Genomic DNA, 20,969 nt, shown 5'->3' with positions numbered 1-20,969 from the left:
TCAGGCCTTTAAAACAGAAAGTTTTTAAAGCATGGGATGTGGTGGCATTGTATTGTTTTAAAGTATTTTTTAACATTTTTAACTTTTTAATTGCATTTTATTATTTTAATATGTAACGTGTTTTAATATTGTAATAATTTAATTCTATTTTAACGTACTTTTTTTGTATGCTTTTAGCTGTACTGTTTGTTTTTTTGTTTGTTTTTTAATGTTGAGAGCCACCCGGAGTCCCAGTTTTGGGGAAAAGGTGGGATAATAATAATAATAATAATAATAATAGGTTCTGATCTAGAAAAGATCAGAAAAGTTCAGAAAAGATTAGAAAAGTTATGTTCCAGAAAAGATCCTAAAATGTAAAAATATACAACTGAGCACAAAAGTGAGAATAATACAAGCCATTGTATTCCCTATTACTATTTATGATGTGGGAGCTTGACAGCTAAGAAAGTGGATAAGAAGAAAATCAATTCATTCAAAATGTGGTGCTGGAGAAGAGTGCTGAGGATACCATGGACAACCAAAAAGTCAAATAAATGGGTCCTAGAACAGATCAAACTAGAAATCTCTCTGGAAACCAAGATTTCTACTTTGACAACATCATGAGAAAGCGCAGCTAATTGAAAAAAAAAAACACAAAAAACAATAATGCTAGAAAAGGTCAAAGGAACCAGAAAGAGAGGAAGGTCATGTGCTAGATGGTATGAATTTGCAAGAACTGAGCAGAGCAGTGGAGGACAGGGAATCTTGGAGATGTCTTATCTACAGGGTTGCCATGGGCTGAGACAGACTCAAGGGAGGATAACAACAACAAATTGTAATTTAACTGTTGGTTTTACAGTATATGTTTTTATTTAACTTTTGTTTTGTATTTTAACATGTTGTACCATGCCTCAAGCCTTTAGGAAAGATGGGAAAGCAATAATAATAACTATTATTATTATTGTTATTGAAATAATTGTTTCATTGCATGTTTGGTTGTGAGGACAAATGTATAATTGGGCCTCCATATCCACCGATTCTGCATCCACGGATTCAATCATCCATGGCTTGAAAATATTGGGGGGAGGGGGTGATCCAAAAAGCAATCTTTGTCATTTTATACAAGGGGCATCATTTTACTATGCCATTAAATATTATGGGATTTGAGCAACCATGGATTTTGGTATCCACAGGAGGTGTCCTGGAACCAAACCTCAGCTGCTACCAAGGGTCTACTTTATTAATATAGATAGTGTACCAAGAAACCATAATCTCTGTTCATACCTCTGCTAATAATGTGAAATTTGTAAAAATATCTCAATTCAGCTATTGCTCTTTCCAATCATCCTTTGATTTTGTTTGTTTGTTTGAGAACTGCTACATGTAATTTAGAGATAGTATATTCATGAACAATTAAATGTCACTGAAGGTTGAAACAGGATATTGAAAGCTTTGATTTTCTCATGCTGAATGGGCATTTCTCAGTTAAAATGTTCAATTAAGTTATCTTGTGTAATGCTTAAATACAAGATACTTTATCTTGTATTCATTTCTATCCTATGACACATCTTGAAAATAACTGGCACCTTGGGATATTTTCTAAACAATGAGATTTTATTCCATGGAGAACATTTTTCTTCTCTATCTCTTAGAGAGGAATGGAATCAACTGAAACAATTATCAGCAGGTGATTTAACAATACAGCAGCAAGGTAATAACCAGAATACTCAGTCATTATGTTTCTCCCCACATTTTCCCCAGCACAGACCAAAGACAGCCAGGAAAGCAAAAGAACCATGAAGACAATAATTGCTACATCCTCATCTACAGATGAATTCATAAATAGAAGATACCAAGAGGAGAATATTACAAGGGCAAAGACAGGTTAGAATGTTTGAAAAATATTTCTAGTTATATGCATATAAATATAGAGTGAAACATAAATGTTTTGTTAAAAGTGATCTTAGAGAAATGGGGCTGCCTTTATTTTTTAGTACTGATGAGAAATCTATACTTAGGGCCACGGGCAACTGTTACAACAGGATATTGAGAAACTGAATGGTTTCCAATTGACAAGAGGGTCAGGCGAGGCTGTACAGTCTCACCCTGGCCTGTTACAGACTGCCAAAATAAAGCTGCTCCGGGTCTCTTTGGAGGTATGCTATTTAAATGATGCATGGGTCTTAAGAATCCGTAGGTCGTGCCAAAGCCACACTCCATTCCTAAGCACTGGAGTGCAGCTTTGGTGCAGCTTCCGGATTCTTAGGACCCATGCATCATTTAAACAGCATACCTCCAAAGCGACCTGAAGCAGCTTTATTTTGGCAGTCTGTAACAGGCCCCTATTTCTTTAACTTGTCTGTAGAAAATATCATAAGAAGAGCAGGTTCAGAAGAAGGAAGAGTGAAGATAGGAGGAAGGAACATCAACAGTCTGAGATATGTAGATGACACAATACTACTAGTGGAAAACATCAGAGACTTGGAATAATTACTAAGGAAAATTAAAGAATAAAGTACAAAGGCAGGCTTACTGCTAAACACAAAGAAAACAAAACAAACAAAAACGACACAGAGGATTTATATAAATTCAACCTAAATAACAAGGCAATCAAAATAAAATTTTTTTGCATACCTTGGATCAAACATGGATTAGAACAGAGATTGTAGTCAAGAAATCAGAAGAAAAGTAGGAATGGGAAGGGCAGCAATGAAAGATCTAGACAAGTGCCCCAAATGCAAAGATATAATTCTGTACACTAAAATTAGAATCATTCAAGCCATTGTATTCTCCAGCAACATGAACGGATGTGAGAGCTGGACAGTGAAGAAAGCCTATTGAAAGAAAACCAACTCATTTGAGGTGTGACACTGGAGGAGAGGGTTGAGAATCCTATGAGTGGACAAGAAGACAGACAGATGGGCCGTTGAATAGATCAAGTTCAAAATTACCCTGGAAGTCAGGATGAGTAAATTGAAGCTGTTGAACTTTGGCCACATCATGAGAAGGCATGACTCATTGGAAAAGGCAATAATGCTAGGAAATGTAGAGGGAAGAAAAAAGAGGGGAAGACCACATGCCAGATGGATAAACTCAGTCAGAGAGGCAAGAGGCCTGAGCCTGCAGAAACTGAGCAAAGTGGTAGAGGATGGGGGGCTTGGAGATGTCTTATTCACAGGGTCAGGTCATGACTCCAGGCTGACCCGCAGGCAGACAACAACAACACATACACACACACAGCCCAACTGTTCCTGGGTTTTTCCTCCAAGAGTGCACTTCATTTGTCTAGTCCAGAGTAAAATGCAGGACTAGAGTAGCATGCAATCAGGATCCTTGCAAAGATCAGGATCAAATCTATTATAAACTTTACAGTGGCAATGCAATGCCTAGGCTTATTGAGCAGCTAGCTCTATATAACAAGTTGGATAGTGCAATTAATTTGCTTTTTAGTACATCCTTAGTGTAACACATAATGAATAGCTTTTAAAAAAAGAAACCTCTTGTCTATTGTGCATTGTACCATGAATTTAAAATGAAGCTGAAATCATTATGAATGTGGCCTATGCACAGGTTCAGTTTAGTTTGGATGTTTTGTATCCATGATCTTCTTGGTTTAGTTTTTAATTATAAGACTGCCTGTCAAGTTGGAAAATTGATAATTTTACAGTTTATTCTCACACATACTTTGTAGCTACTGTCTAATGACACAGAATCTATTTTGATTAAAAATGTCAATAGAGTGCTTAAGCCATCCACTTATCAGGATTGAAGTTCTTTCAAAAGGTCTCAAAAAAACTGCTGGGCTTTTATGTTGGTAAAATATATGCCTAAACAGGTAGGCACAGTTTTCACTGAAGGAATGAATTGGTGTGTGGACTCTTCTAAACAAGATTTCAGAGAGTTTATACCACTGAGTGCTGCTCCATACAAGAAACCATTTCCACAAACAAAATAAACATTGGGGAACACATACAATAGTTCTCCCTAACATCTAGTTGACTATTGGGGGAGAAAGTTTTGGTTGCATGGAGTTCAATCTCCACCCCTGTTGTGCACCTCAAAGCCCTCCCTAACACTTAATGCAAAGCCTGGTTTTAGATACTGCTTTCAAAAGCATGCAGTGAAGTCTGATTAGTGTAGCTTGTGGATTATATTAAGCCCCTCTCATATTTTCTCCCATAAAACAAGTGCTCCCAGTCCCTCTGCTGTCTTAAGTGACACTGTTCACAGATACAACTTTAATGTTTCCCTTACAATTAAGGCTTAGCAGATCCTGCTAGGTCCCCCAGTTTCTAAGTCCTGAAAAAGCTGGCTGTGCAAATGGGTAAGTAATGTAAATATCTTTATTGAAACATTCCAATCAACAGCTTAAAGAGTTCTTAACAAGAGCACTTATAGAAAAATAAATGAGCCTGAATTTCAGGTCAGAGGTTCAAAACAAAGATCTTAGTGGCATGAACAAATCTAGTATGTGTGTACAGTAGTACTTTCTTCAGTTTTCACAGCTTGATAAATTCTACAACTTAGTAAATCACTTGTCATTTTACTTTGCTTTGGGCCTCAATGTAGTACATACAGCAAGTTGGTGAATTTCAGCAACATGACTGCCTGGACCAAAGTGTGTGTCCTGGTGTTAAACTTCTCCTATTTGTTTTCTGTCACACTGAAAAATACATTTACCACAGTCACAAGCCTTTGTTACCCTCTATTATATAATGTCATAGGTCAGAATTGTGCAAGACAGCATGCTGTGACAGATTTATTATAGTAGCTATGCTTACAATGAGTGAACGTTTTAGATGGGAAGATGGAAAAAAAATCTTTCAATTGGCAAGATTTAGGTGGAGAAAGGCTATCTCAATGCATCAAGGCATTTTCTCAAGCCTTGTAAGCAGGACAAGAATGAAAATTAGCGAGGTGGGCGGGTATTGGTCATATTTTCTGTAATTTGTGCAAAATGTCCCTGAACAGAATGGGTGACTTTTTCTTTGGTATTGCTGAGCATGCACACACAAATGAGGAGGAAAAGGACAGAGTGATTGATCAAAAAGATTCAAAGAACCCAATCAACGCTACTAAATTTTTCCTCTTCCAAATATATGGTTCCCACTGAAACTTTCTCTTCACCAAAAGTGGACTTCCAATGGTTATTCTAGATATCAGTGTCTATACTGGCCAGTAGTTCTAATGTCTGGTCCTCCAGATGTTTTGGACTTCAATTACCAAGAACCTGCCACACTGCAGAAATAATGCAGCCTGACATTCCTTTAACTGCCATGGCTCAATTCTATGGAATTCTGGCATCTGTAGTTTTTTGCCGCATCAGAGCCCTCTTACAGACAAGACAAAATATCTGACAAAACTATACATCCATTAATTCCAGAGCAGTGAGCCATGTCAGTTAAATTAGTGTCAAATTGGGTTAATTCAGTTTAGGGGGAGCACAAACAGTTATGACTGCTGGAATTTTGCTATTTGGCATTGTTTTCCTTTGTTCTAGATTAGTGATTCCCAAACTTTGGTCCTCTAGGTGTTTTGGACTTCAGCTCCCAGAAGCCCCACCCAGCTTGGGTAGTCAGAGATTCTGGGAGGTCAAGTCTAAACATCTCTTGGACCAAGGTTTGGGAACCATTATTTTAGATCCTTTGTTACATGCCCCTAAATTTTACCCTTGTCTTATCCATGGATCATTTAAAAATTCATAATTTTGTCCCCCAAATCTGCCCTCGACATATACATGAGGTTGCCTTATAGTTGAGTACATACAGTAATTTAATTAATTACCAACTCCAAATTAGCCAAAACATTTCTAAAAATTCATTTGAGGATAGACTTAGCATATTTATTTAGCACTTAATTCACATGACCTCTTCTCTTCCAATGGCTGTATAAGACTGACACACAATAAGAAATCTGTCACTGCAATGAAATATGTTTGTTAGGCCACGAATGGAGGGTAATGGGACCACTGCTTCCCAGGCAATATGGGGGACTTGTTAGTTACTTTTTAGGTTCCCTGTGGACTTGTGTGGTATTCTTTTTTCTTCCTTCTGAACCAAGGGCCACATATTTTTGATCTCTGACTATTTTTAATTAAGTATAATTAATATTTAAATATATTGCTCAAATAAATTACTGTGGAATTAAGTGTCTCCATATCTTGACAGGTTTGTGATGTTTAGCAGAACAGAAATACTAGAATGCATTTCAAGAATTTAAATTCAAGTTTAAGGGATAAAAAGACATATCAGTATAATTCTCTTCTCTGACTCATCTGACCCATATTTTATAGATGCCTGAAGCAAACAGCTTTTGTTTCCATTTAAAATTTATAATTTGTCTCTGGATGTTACACAAATAAGTATTTTAAGCTTGCAAATTGGGCTCTATAGCATTGCATTTATTTACCTTATTATTTCATCAATACATCTTTTTTTATAAATGAGAGATCTTTGGCCTGTTACAGACAGCCAAAATAAAGCTGCTTCGAGTCACAGTGGAGCTATGGTGTTTCAATGATGCATGTGTCCTAATAGTCCAGAAGCCACACCAAAGCCATGCTCCAGTCCTTAGGGCTGGAGTGTGGCTTTGGTGCAACTTCTGGACTCTTAGGACGCATGCATCATTGAAACACCATACCTCCACTGTGACTCGAAGCAGCTTTATTTTGGCTGTCTGTAACAGGCCTTTGATTCATATAAAATGCTCCTTACATGTTTATTGATGGTGGTACTCTTCCAAACAAACAACCATGAAGATGAATAATTTCAATGAGAAAAAGCAAAAAGTATTAAGGCTAAAATCTTCACTTATTAGTTTTCTTTATTCAGGTTCTTATGGCACACGTGTAGGTGACACAGAAAATTGAAAGTGATGAGTAGAAATAAGTGCTCATTACCTTGCATTCACTAAAACAAAAACAAAAAAAGAAGCAAGAAAACCTATGCAAACCTCCAAGAATTTATTGCAGCTATTGCAACAAAGGCAGTACTCATTTAAAACTGAAATAAAATAGCAAGGAAAAAAAGAGTCCTACCTTTTTAAAAATTCCATATACTCTGTATGCTTGATGAGGCCAGTCCTCATCATTATTGTTTGAAAACATTGCCGATCAATAGCCCAAAGTTTCACATTTACGAGAGCTGGAAAGACAAGTGAGAAATTTCAATTAGTAAATGTTGTTTATTTATTTGTTTATTTATTTATTTATTTATTTCCATTGAACATTGTTGGAACCATATCTAACACTTATTAGTATTAAGCAGAATGCAGCAATGGTAAAACACCCCTGAAGCCTTCTACCTTGAAAACCGTAAGGTAAAGAGGCTCTGGCCAAGATACCTGACCATTAGTAGCATAATTTGCTCCTAGCTTTGCAGGATTTATTTTTAACTTTAAACATATAAAGATATGGAAGGATTTCATAAAGGCAGAAATGCTTCTATCTGAGAACACCCCAGCTCAGAAGTGGTTGGAGGATCTCTCTGGTAGTGAAGTGTGCCATAGAAACTACAAAGTTCCCCAATACAAGGTTGAAGAACCACAAGGATTCATTAACATCGGCTACACAGAAGCTTCTCCAAACAAAGATTTCCAATACAGTGGACCCTTGTTATGCACTGGGGTTTGGTTCCAAAATCCCCCGTGGATAACAAAATCCGTGGATGCTCATGTCCCATTAAATTTAATGACATAGCAAAATGGTGTCCTTTATAAAAAAATGGAAAATCAAGGTTTGATATTTGAAAATTATACTTTTTTTGAACATTTTCAAACTGTGGATGCTTGAATCCATGTATAAAAAATCCACGTATAAGAGCCGACTGTACAGTGTGCCTGTGTCTTTTGTGGACGTGTTTTACGTGGCTTTCAGCTTACGCAGAAACCACTTGGGGAGGGAGGCAATTTCCTATGGGGCTTGAGCACAGGCGGATTTTCCCTTACGCGGGGGATCCGGAACGGATCCCTCACATAAAGAGAGGCCCCACTGTATTATCAAATGTGCCATGCTGAACATGGATGGAGACATCCCTCACTGGTAATTTATTATACTTGAGTGTGTGCAAACAATTTGCATCATAAATATTCAAAGTGCAGTCTCCATTAGTGAAAGACATATTTTAGAAATGGTGGAATAAATATTGTCTCTGATGCCAGAATTTAAATAGAGAGTGATTTTAAACATGGCCACCAGAAAAATGTCCAAGTAGGCATGCTACACGATGATCAGGGGAACGCATTGCATGAGCAAGAAGTAAAAAGATAATGGAAACAATACACTGAAGAACTATAGAAAAGAGATGAAAGGATGACATTTTAATTCAAGGAAGAACCATTTGAATATGGACCCACAATTTTAGAGAGTGAAGTGGAGATTTCTCTCAAAGCACTTAGGAGAAATAAATCAGCAGGAACAGATGACATATCAATAGAGCTGTTTCAAGCTATAGAGACAGAATCCTCTCAAATTCTAACTAAAATCTGTCAACAAACATATAAAAGCAAAAGAATGGCCTACAAATTGGAAATGCATAATATAAACTAAAAAAAAAAAAAATCAAAGAAAGGGGATACCAGGATTTGCAATAACCACTTGACTATTGCATTAATTTCACATGCAAGAAAGTGATGCTCAAAATTCCACAACAAAGAGTTTTACCATCTATATAGTAAGGAATGTCAAATATCCAAGCTGGCTACATAAAGGAATTATAAAATGCACCAAAGAATTTCTGATGAAAATCAGTCTCTACTTTATAGATTATAGCAAAGGCTTTGATTGTATAGATCATTAAAACTATATATACAAATGGGTGTGTCATAACATTTCATTATCCAAAAAAAATTAAGAAAATTTAATTAAACACATAAAACCATAACATATATCAAACATATCCAAAATCAAACAACAATAAAAAACTTCCACCTTAACATATCATACATATCAAACTTTATATCCATATTGTTATATTACAAACAACATATAAACCATCCCATCCAACTCCTTCCACTCCTTCCCCCCTTCTCTTCTTTTCCCTCCTTATCCTTTCTCTCTACTTTCTAGTTCCATTTCTTTCATTCCTCTTGCTTCTTACTTTCTCTATCCACATCCTTCTCACTCTCCTTCCCCTTCCATCCTTCCATCCCTTTGTCCGTTATCCACCTCCACTTAACCCTCTTCACTTATCCCCTTCACTTATTCTTCCTTTCATTGACTTATTTCAATCCATCAAGTTATCTATGCTTCCTCTCACCTTTCAACCCTTTCTGCTCGCTTTCCTTCCTATCATTCCCTACATGTTTACAGAACTATGAAGACGCTGAAATAGTTCAAGACTGCCCATACCTTGATTCAGTCATTAATCAGAATGAAGAATTCAGCCAATAAATCAGAAGAAGACAAGGATTTGCAAGGGGAGCTATGAAGGAGCTATACAAGATCCTCAAGTGTAAAGATATATCACTGAATACAAAAATTGCCCATGCTATCATATTTCTAATTTCTATGTATGGTTGTGAAAGCTGGACAGTGAAAAAAATTGATTGGGAGAGAATCAAATAATTTGAAATGTGCTGGAGGAGAGTTTTGCAGATGCTTGTTGACAAAAAGACTAACAGGTTCTATATCAAATTAGACCTGAACACTCCCTAGAAACCAAAATGACTAAGCCGAGACTGTCATACCTTCATGAGAACACATGATTCACCAGAAAAGACAATAATGCTTGGCAAAGTAGAAGGAAGTTGGGAAATAACACATTACAAGTGGATAGACTCTATCAAGGAAACCACAGCCCTAACTTTGCAAGATCTGAGCGGGCTGTTGATGACAGGGTGACTTGGAGGTCTTTTATTCATAGGGTTTCCATAAGTTGAAGTCAACTCATCAACAGTTAACAACAATAATAGAAGAAGCACTGTCATTACTATTGGAGAAACAAAAATGGGAAAGGATGTAGATGGATTAATAAGTAATATATGAAAAAATGATCAAATAAAGTTTTTTTCATTTCTCCTGACATGAGCTGTCCATTCATGAAGGTGCCTTTTCTTAGTTTTTGGTGGTTTCTTTCAGGCTATGTGGCCATGTTCTAGAAGAGTTTATTCCTGACATTTCACCGGCATTTGTCAGCATTCTCTGAAGATGCCAGCCACAGATACTGGCAAAACGTCAGGAAGAAACTCTTCTAGAACATGGCCACATAGCCCGAAAAACCCACAAAAACTATGGATGCTGGCCATAAAAGCCTTTGACTTCACGTGCCTTTTCTTATTTATGTCTATCCCCCCACCCCTTGCATGAATATCAGAAAGCTGACTAATTTACTAGTTACTGGGGGTGAGGCAAGAAGGCAGCATTACACTTTTGCAGAGATAAAACGCAGGACTGAACATTTCAATAAGCTTGCTTGCAATTTGGAAGCTGTCTGCATTAGACATTTATATTCTTGTTTGTCTTTTCAAGATGGGATATTCAGTGTCTGGAATGAATGTGTGGCCACTTGCATGGTGCTGCATAGCAAATGCGCTATGTAGCCTGAAAGATGATAGAGTGAATGTAGAATGAAATCAGGTAGTGTTCTGTCATGCGTCTGAGGCCAGATTAAGTAGTCACTTAGAATTTTGCTCCTGAAGTTTTCCTTGTCTGTTATATCCCTTCTGCCTGTTTTTCTGGTTCTCTAAATCAATCATAAGATGTTCCCAAATTCTAGTAATCAAATGACAACAATAACAGTAGCACTAATAAGAATAATAGTTCAAGATGATGAAAATGTTCTAGTTTACAAGTCAGCAAAGGGCTAAACCTGATGCTTTAGTACGAAATCAGTTATGAAAGGGGTGATCTGAGAAGAGGAAGCTGGGGGTATTTAAACTTCTCCCAGTTTCCTCATCCCCCCCCCCCCTTTCCAAGGACATTTCCCCCATGAACTTCCAAAGACAAGTTTGCAATTGCAAAATACAATATTCATTCACACAGTTTTGCAAATCAAGAGATGGCATTCATAGTTTTTTGTGGGATTTTTGGGCTATGTGGCCATGTTCTATAAGACTTTGTTCCTGGCCACAGATGCTGGTGAAATGTCAGGAATAAACTCTTATAGAACATGGCCATGTAGCCTGAAAAACACACAAAAAACTATGGATGCTGGCAATGAAAGCCTTCGACTTCACAGATGGCAGACACTTTGAACATTTAATCTTTCTTAAATTTGGGGGGGGGGGGGGGGTTCTTTATTTAAACAAGAATAGGAGTATTATTCCAAACTTGGTAAAGGTACTTTAGAACTGATTGTCCTTAATCAGGCATACTCTTTTCAATTCATGAATATACATATGAATGAAACTGCCTATCTAATCAATACGTATATTTGGTTACAATGAAACTGTTTAGACAGAAAGTATAATTTACATTCTACAGAAAGATTTCTACGCACTTATCAATGGTCTGACAAGATACTACATATCTCTGAAAAGCACTCCAAGGGTAGGGGTGAAGAAAAGAGATAAGTCAGAAGCAGTCACTCATACCTCCTGGATCAGCAAAAGGCTTCTGAAATAATTACATCCTTTCCTCTCCCAATCATAAAAGACATCTCAGAGGGTCACTGCTCTATGGCACCTCCTGGGTTCACACTTGTTTATCATGTTTTCCACAGTAAAGGGGCCAATAAATTCAATTTGGTGTGCTTTCAGTACAGAACAAGACTTTTGCTTTTCTCCTGCAAGTCTATGCTATGTAACCAGTCTATGGAGTACTTATTAAAGGCGAATTAGAGTGGCCTGCAATTAATCACACTTAATGGCTGCTACTTAGGCAATTGGTGCTTTCAGTTGCAAATATATGAACCTAAAAACAATATGTGATGGACTGTGCATAATTAACAGCTTTGGACACGGGAACTATGCAGAAAAGCAAAACAACATCTAATGATAATATGTTTCTGGGCCTTGTCAAGGACAATAATTCTAGAATTTTGTTGGAATATATTTTTCTGAGAAAATGACAGATTTTTCTTTTTCTCACTTCATAGAACATTAATTCTTAATCTCTAAAGGGTACATATAATGCTATCTAAGGATTAGGATCTATACACCGACACATCCACTACTGAGGAGTTATCTAGTATTTTTTGGAGGGAAGACATTTCTCTGCTTCTTCAATAGTCATCCTGATACAGGTCGAGGAATAGGATAAGTAGGTAGTGAGGGAATTTTGGGAAGAGCAGTTCTTGCGGTATTATCTCTATTCTTCACCACTTTTTCTGGCCAACATTCGTACACCCTTCATGCAAAAATGAAGCAGTCCACGGACATTGTGGAGCATGCAAAATGATGCTCGAAATGTCATCAAAGATCTACAAAGATCTATTAAAACAATATCAGATTATTTAAAAATATTTTAATATAAATGTAAATTGACCTGTGTTTACATTTTCTAAAACAAACTGGAATGAGAAAATAATGTCATATGAAGAAAAGGATCCACACTAGAATATGCAGTAGAAAATGACGCTTACCCATGCAAGTCTAAAGGGTCTGTCATTTTTATTCTAGGCTGAAGAATGCTGAAGAGATTGTAAAGTATACATAATACAAAGCAATCCCAGTTGTTTGCAAAACATAAGCAAAAGGCTAATTCAATTTCACATTCTGGGGTGGATTGTCATTCATTTTTTTCTAAAAAAAATCTGTGTAGCCTTCTCAAATCAACTTACTGCTATAAGGCTAAAGGTATTTTAATAACAACTCACAGTAACTTCAATATAGCTCTACTCCAGCGAGGCAGACTGTTATAATGTCAACATTTTCCTTCTAGCTATAGTTCACCACTAAAAAATATTTTAAAGAAATAAAACAATGTGGCAGATGTGATTATATTTGAGTAGCTTTACTTTAAAACAAATGTAATATCAATTGCAAATATATGTAAGTTTATATCAGACTTAGGCTGCATCTACAATGCAGTTTGACGCCACTTTAAATGCCATGGCTCAGTGCTGCAGAATTCTGGGAATTGTAGCTCTGTGAGATACATTCAGGCCTGTGGCGGCAGCCTTAGAAACACATTCACTGAAAGATAGAACACATCTGAATTGTAGCTGCTGTTGCTCTCCCCTTCTCCCAGTTGTCTCTTCATCAGAGAGACAGAGAAAAATATCTGTAGCAAAACTGCCACAGCACTGCTACTTGGCCTAGGTTGAATCCAGTGGGAATATGATACTCAACTTGAACAAAGGCTAATATGAAGTACAATTGACTGTGTCCTGTTGGTAAAGATGAGAGATTTCTCATCCTGGGCCTTTCTGGAGTCTGGAATGAATGAAAAGAAAACTAAATAGCTGATGTGGTGACAAGTCTTACATGTCAATGTAATAGTACGGAAAAAGTAGGAAGTTGAACACTTTGCATACTACAATGATTCAACACACACATCCTGATAAGTTTTGACAATCTTGATATTTGCCCCAAGACGAAATGATGCTCTTCCGGAGCAGTGAGAAATAGTACAGTGCATTTCTTTTTCCTAACTTGCCAGCTACAAATACAGACCTTTGAGATTGTTTTAATTTAGTTCTGTTCAAAATAGGGTACCTTATTTAATTTTTTTTAATACTTATGTTATTGAGTTTTAGCTGCATTTGTTTATGTTAATTTGTTTTTATCTATGCCGTGAGCCACCTTGAGTCTTATATTGGGAGATATCAACCAATCAGTCAATGAATCAATCAGTAAAATACAAAATTATATTTTAGTGATGAAGAAAAAGTGATCAATCAGGAGACAAGAAAATTTGTGGCAGCCAGTGGATCAAAACACAGCTGTACTCCAAAAGATCTCATGATTTGTTCTGCTCTCCTGTTACTTTAAAATTACTTTATCCATTTATTATTTGTTCTGGAGCCTTCATTTACCTTCTTGTCCTGATTTCGAGAAAGGGTTGTTTTTACAATGGGTTAAATTTTGCAGCAGAGAGTTTTCGTAGACTCTACTACAGTTAAGCTGCAATACCCACTGGTGTTACTATTAGGATGTGGTGTGCAAAATTTCGAAGATTATGAGCAAAATCACCAATTGTGCACCAAAATATATTTCTCACAATGGATGGTGATGGTGAAAATTGTGGATTTTGTTTGAAAACTGTTCCTTTTGCACAATAAAAGTTGTAAGGTTGCAGGAAAAAAATTAGTTTTGCACAAAAAGCATGATTTTTATACAAACCTCAATGATTTTCTCACACATAAAATGTCCAGCATTTATTTCCTTAAAGAATAACTTCCTAAACCTCTTAGAGATATGCAAATACTGGGTAGTGGTGAGAGAACTGCAGAAACTGTTTGTACTGACATGCAAGGATGAAATAGTTAAAGATTGACATCCCTCTTCTAGCTATGGATATTTATCAGTTGCTACTGAAATGTGTACAACCTCAGTTCAGGCTTCATTTGAAGGTGTAGGGTGTGAGGAAGGTGCATTTCTGATTTAGTGGCAGCAAAGGAGCCATAAATAATAACAGCTATGCACAAGAGAGGAAGAACTGACAACAATTGCAGACAAAGTTATAACAAATGGACTTTGTCTAAGGCACAATTTGTGAGAGAGCTTTCTTAATCTTGGTTTTACCTTTGCAATTCTCTTTTTAGTGAGTCTTGCTAGATCCCCTATAGGTCCCAGGTGAATACTTTTATAAAAAAATCCCAGTACTTCTAGACTTTTAGTTGATTCAACCCTCCAAATTTTGCTGTTTTGCCATTATTTTGCTACCATTTTCTATTTTAACAACTTTTCTCAAAACCCAACAGAGTAATCATCCTCACCCCTTCAATGGTTCCCTGGTTCACCTTGCCAATATGACATCCCTGAATGTTCTTCAGTTCCAGAGGATCTAAACTCCTTCTTTAGACAAATGAGTTTTCATGCTCTTTACCAATGTGGGGGTTGAATGAAAACTGGATTCCCATGTCTATTTTATTTCTAAAAGCTCTTTAAAAGAATACGTTTATCAATTAAGAAAATGTTTTTATAATATATCCTTTGACTAAAATAGACCAATGAAATTCTAGTCCTTAACAGCAGGGTTCATTTCAAAGAATGATACCAAAAATATTTTTAAAAGTAATCAAAACATTACAGAAGCATGTTTAGTTATCAGTTGTTCTCTGGTATAAAATAAAATGATGGTATGTCTCTTAACATTTTATTTTATGTCAGAGAAGGATTGTCAGTTTTAACAGCATATAATATAAATGCATGACAGCAAATTCCATAAATAAGAAAGTGATGCTACAGAAAGTGCCCTCCCTGAAGTAAATCTGGTTTACCACACTACATCTTGTTTAAAGTGTGCATTTTGGTCAATAGGATTGGATACAACTTTGAAGTAAATGTATGAGATGAAAGGCTGGTTACATAACATCAAGGATTCACAGATGATAGAAAAATCATCTTGACAAGCTTTTAGAAAATCCCGTTGAAGTATTGTGGATTCTCTCTTAGAATATGTACAGATCTGTTCAACATTTCTTCTGATTTGCTACAATAACTCTTACACAGAGAAGATGTTTTATAACATTCGCTCCACACATGCACCCCACTCTTAAGAACAACATTAGTTTTAGATACTATAAACAATATGTTAAGTTAGTCAGTGTTTGGATATTATAGATTTTGGAACTAAAGATCACAAGTCTCCAAAGCTCATATGGGGCAATATTCAATGTAACCATAACCTCTAACTCAGTGATTTCCAAACTTTGCTCCTCCAGGTGTTTTGGATATCAGCTCCCAGAAGTCTCAGTCAGCTTGGCCAATAGTCAGGAATTCTAGGAGCTAAAGTCCCAAACATCTGGAAGAACAAAGAAACAGGAGATTTTGAAAGTCGCCTTAAAAAGAAGGATGACAGAGATTAATTGGAACTATCCTTGCCAAACTGGATCAGTTTCCCAAACTTTGGTCCTTTAGATGTTTTGGACCTTAGCTTCCATAACTTTAGCTCCCTGACTATTGGAGTTTGGCTTCCTGAATACTGGTCAAGCTGGCTGGGGCTTCTGGGAACTGAAGTTCAAATAGCTTGAGGAGCAAAGTAAACTGATCTGATTTGTCAGGGGTATTGCTAATTAATCTATGAAATCCTGCTTTTTAAAGCTATTTTCAAAATGTCCCAGTTTCCCTCTCCTTCACACACTTTTCCCATCTGTCTTCTGCTTACTTCAGTAGCTGCAAACTGAGTTCGAAGTAAAAAAGCAGTCTGTATTCAGCAGTAGTGGGAAGAAGAAAGGAGGGGTTGAGATCTTGCTGCAGCCTTTCATAGCTTGTGTGCTCTCCCACATTAATAATTTTTGCCATCTTGACTACAGCCTGATGTTGCTTGGCCACACGTATTCCAATTTTCATCTGTGAAATGTTGGAAGGTATCCATAACAAGATGAGAATCCTATAGACAGGCTGCTTGAACTAAGGTACTACATCTGCTGGTCTGGAAGATGAAGGAATGGAGGGGGATTAAAAACTAAAAGCTGGCAATTCACTCTGCTATGTTGCTCAGGAATAAAGAGTAGATCTCCTTAAAAAAAAGACAAAGGTCAAAGAGTAGACAAAGCATCCAGAGCTTTCATGAAAGTATAGCTATGTTTGCAGTAAAATTCACAAGGTTACATCTCCTGTGTGTGAGTGCAATACGTGCTACACTGCTATATACATCTAGTACTTGGAGTCTGAATAAGAGAGCTGCAAAAGGTGAACATGTGTCATACACCACCTGCCCTTTGCCTCCAAACTACAGCAGCAGCTATTCAAATGGAAAGGAGAGGGTGAAGAAAGCAAAGATATGTAGGAGGATGAAAGGCCATTCCAGCATCCTCAGTTTCATAGTGCAGCAGAGACAATCTCAAGAATCTGGCCAAGTGAGGAGGGAAGCTATAAGCTCTAGGAAATCAAGGACTGGGAAGACACAAAAGCAAGGAAAAAAGCAATGGGATATTCGGTATTCAAACTTAGGAACAAAATATGCACATACTCTTAATTAAACTAGGTTTGCAAACCCCCTCCCCCCTTCTGTACCCTCCAGCAACTGATACTATTTGTTGCAGCCAAGAAGGCTTCTTATTATGTTTGGATTAAAAAGCTCTCACTCAGTTTTATTTTTCTGCTTCTGTTTTATTAAAAGCTGAACATTGCTGTCTTAAGGCTGAAACAAGGGACACTGAGAGTTCAGAAAAGCCCCAAGATCTGGCTGCCTTATAAGACTCATCTGTTTCCATGCTCTGGCCAAGTCCTTCTTGTGACATGGGCTGAGAGGGTATAGACTAATAATAATAATAATAATAATAATAATAATAATAATAATAATAAATAATCAACATAGTTGAAAGGTAGTTTCTGTATAAATGCTTGGGTAACTTTGGCAGGATAAAAACTATAGCATCTTACAGAACAATGGCAATACTTTTATGATTCACATGTACTGTAGGGGAAGAAAACAATGCTTAGGCCATTGGCAGAAGCAGCTCAGGATTGACATCTGAAAGTGTATGCATGTATCACATCAGTTCCCAAACAGCTGCCTGGTAATATATAAGTAAGTTATTATCAAGCTAGAATGCCTTCAGAACGACCAGCACCACATGTGGGGGAAATGTACCGTCTTGGATACATGCAGCCCACCCACCCCAAATTTGCAGATCCTGGAGGGCCCTGAAGGGCCCAGATACCCTCATTCTCTCACCAGTGGCTTGAAGCGGCTACAAAATGCAGCAGTTTTGCTCCCCATAATTTCCCCACACCTCCTGGAGACCTTAAAAATGTTATCCTAACCCCCTCCCCCGCCCCCAAAAAAGAAATCAGTCAAATTGGCTAAAAATGGAACCAGAAGTGATGTGATGTCTGGTCACACTGGATGCACCTATGCATCCTGCCCTAAAAATATAAGGAAAAAACATACTCCCTGTCTCTACTGCAGTTGCCCATCCCTGTTGGGGACGAAAGTAGTGCAGCCTATTAAAATCATTTTTATAACACTGAAAAACAGAACTGAGCTGTATCAGTAAATATGGCATGCGGTAATAGCAACTGGTTAGTTCTTCAACAGGAAAAATTAATGAGGCATTTTGGAGGACAATATAAGTTTTGATAAAGTGGGAAAACTATTTCAGAGATACTCCAGCTACCCTTAACTAAGACAGTGAAAAATGGAAGTAAGGACACACAAATAGCATGCTCTGTGGAAACATACTTTGCACAAGTCAGTAAACTATCCTTATTAAAACAGTGAATTGCACCACTTTTCACTTACTGCCCTCAGCATAGAAATGAAAGCAATGCCATCTTTTTTAACAAACAAACAAATTCAGTGATCCAATTCAGTGCTAAGAGGACAGAGAAGTTATTGCTGACAAATCAAACTTTGCTTGTGTTTTACAAGTCCACATTCATCTGACCAGAAGCTCTTTCTAGCTAACTTCTGAGAACAAGTCAATATTGCCACACAATGTCCCATTTCTGTAGGGGAGATGTAAATCAGATGTGACTGCCAGGTTGAAACACTGAGTCATTCACTGTGAAATCCTGCACACACAAAAAGTAATTTAGGAAACTGTTTTCAAAGCATGTTAACTTCTATATTGTCAGCCTTAAGTACTTTCCCTATTATGTAATATAAACTCGCTTTGCACATGAAATATTAGTCCATGGGATTCATCTGGCACCCACTAAGAAAACACTATACCATGTACCCCTTCAGAGAATAAAAAATGCAAGGTACTTGATAATGGAAAATTACAGAACAGCTTTACAGGAAACATCCTTCCTTTTATTAAGGTTGCCTGAGATGATAGAACACCTTCCTTATCCAAAATGATAGTAGATATAAATACACGAGATGTTGGGATTTTTCAAAATATTTTGGCATCCATGACAAAATCCCAGGCTGTAGGCAAGGCACAGCTTTGCATTAATTCTGATTTTTCTTCAGTTTTGTCATGTAAGTCCGCACAAGCAGGACACATTTTTAAAGCTTTTCATACTGTCTAATTTTGCAGAACATAATAATATTATTATGCTGATGGTGAGGATAAGTTGCCATGGGGCAGAAAGAAAAGATAGAAATAAAAGAAATGATGCTAACGATTAGCTAAAAGATTAGACAGAAATCCCAATATATTTTCATAAACCTTTTGCTTTGTTACATTTTTGCTAAATTATTCTAAAAAAATGTTTCATCTGTTTATCTTCCATCTGAAGGCTATGCATCTCCATGCACACCTACTTAAAGCTAAGCCACACTGAAATTGGGTGGGACTTTGAGCAACCATGTACAGATTAGGGATAACAAACAAACAGATGTATATATTTATTTGAATTTTCACTTAGATAGAGGCATATAACATTTCACCTTACAGTGGCTTAGCTTTAGAGAGAGAGAAAAGAGAGATAACAAAATGATACAGAAGAAAAAATAGGCAGCTAAGAAATCAGGGTACATCTCAAAAAAACTCTTTTGAAGACTACTAGAGAAACTACTGAATTGTGACTATGGGCCCAGACAGACAGGCTAAAATAAAGCTGCTTTGGGTCACTTTGGAGGTATGCTGTTTAAATTATGCATGCATCCAAAGAGTCCGGAAGCCTCGCCAAAGCCACGTTTCAGTCCTAAGGACTAGAGTACAGCTTTGGCACAGCTTCTGGCCTCTTAGGACACATGCATCATTTAAACAGCATACCTCCAAAGTGACCCGAAGCAGCTTTATTTTAGCCTGTCTGTTTGGGCCCTATATTGCAATGTTATGTTTCAAACTGGGGAAATAATCTGGAACATACATGGATATTATGAAGCCAGGAGGGCTTCAAATGGAAGTGCTGGTCTTCAGCTGCCCAACATTTTTCATTTTCTAACAATATTTCTTAGTTCACATGGTGTTGCAAAGCTTCAGGAGGGGGTTCTATGGATGCAGAGGTGCCCACTACACCCAAGGAAGGTTCAGTGGAGTTCAAAATATCCAGATGAATGGGGATCTACAGAGGGCCTGGTGTTTAAGAGGAAAAGGCATTTCACAAACACTTCACTAGTATTATTTATCCTGCCCCTTGTTTACATACAGTCATACACAAAGCTCAGAATCCTCCCTGCAGGGATACATCATCTAATTTTTGGATGTTTTAGAGTACGTTTTCCATGCCATAGACACCTTATGAAACAGGATGCTGGCGTAAGTAAATGATATGTCTGAATTTATAGCATTGCTTATCATAATTTTTGCCAGCTTCTTCTTTATTACCCAACTTGTAGCTATCTTTACAAAGGAAACTAGAGCTATTTAAAAATAAACCCAAACCCTGGAGAAACTGTATTCGGTAGATAAACTACATGCTTTTCTAAAGACATATTGCATTTACTTCATGTTTTTATGAACAAATCATTCGTAACAGTTGGCTGAATCCTTTTTGTAAAATCTTTTGAAAGTTCACACTAGTATAAAGAAACACAGCACAACAATACTATAAAATGCAAATTTAAGCATATGGAAAACTGGTATGGATGATAAATTATTAGCTGAGAGCTCTAGCTGCGGTAAAACTTGTTTTATATTAAAAAAGAGGAAATAAAGAAAATAAAGCTGTTTCCATAAATCTTCTTAGCCACTTCTTGTGGAAGAATTGTTATTTACCATAATAAAGCATTATGATAATCCTTTTTCTTTTTCAGTTTGGATTCCCCCCCCCCCCCGTGAAAACAGTCCAATAAGTAAATAAACATCAGATGAAATAATAGAATACTGTGGCCAGGAAAGTAAAGACCAACACACACCATGGCTTTGGAAAGCCTGGGTTTAACCTATAGAGATAACTGGGAGATGGAATGAAACTATACTTCTTCAATATAATGATGGAAACTAGGGATGTAATTCTTCACTAGGTTTCTTCTCGAAGGTAGAAATGAGTAATTTTAGCAATTTTCTTCCTTCTGCGAGAAAATCTTCAAAAACCATACAGTTTGC

General features: G+C 37.0%; 1 protein-coding gene across 2 annotated transcripts in view; it reads right to left on the bottom strand.

Moving 5' to 3' along the window:
• LOC149318733 (cGMP-dependent protein kinase 1) overlaps positions 1–20,969 on the bottom strand; it is a 799,226-nt gene that overhangs the window by 229,543 nt on the left and 548,714 nt on the right. For both annotated transcript variants that reach the window (XM_089510365.1, XM_089510362.1), the window contains exon 4: positions 7,016–7,121. In XM_089510365.1, coding sequence (XP_089366491.1) covers positions 7,016–7,121 — 106 coding nt within the window. The remainder of the gene's footprint in view (positions 1–7,015; positions 7,122–20,969) is intronic.

Source organism: Sceloporus occidentalis, unplaced genomic scaffold, assembly GCF_023333645.1.
Source record: "Sceloporus occidentalis isolate IW3139 unplaced genomic scaffold, rSceOcc1.0.p SCAF_2, whole genome shotgun sequence".
In the NCBI taxonomy this organism is placed as follows: domain Eukaryota; kingdom Metazoa; phylum Chordata; class Lepidosauria; order Squamata; family Phrynosomatidae; genus Sceloporus; species Sceloporus occidentalis.
This window is presented reverse-complemented; position numbering and strand designations above follow the sequence as displayed.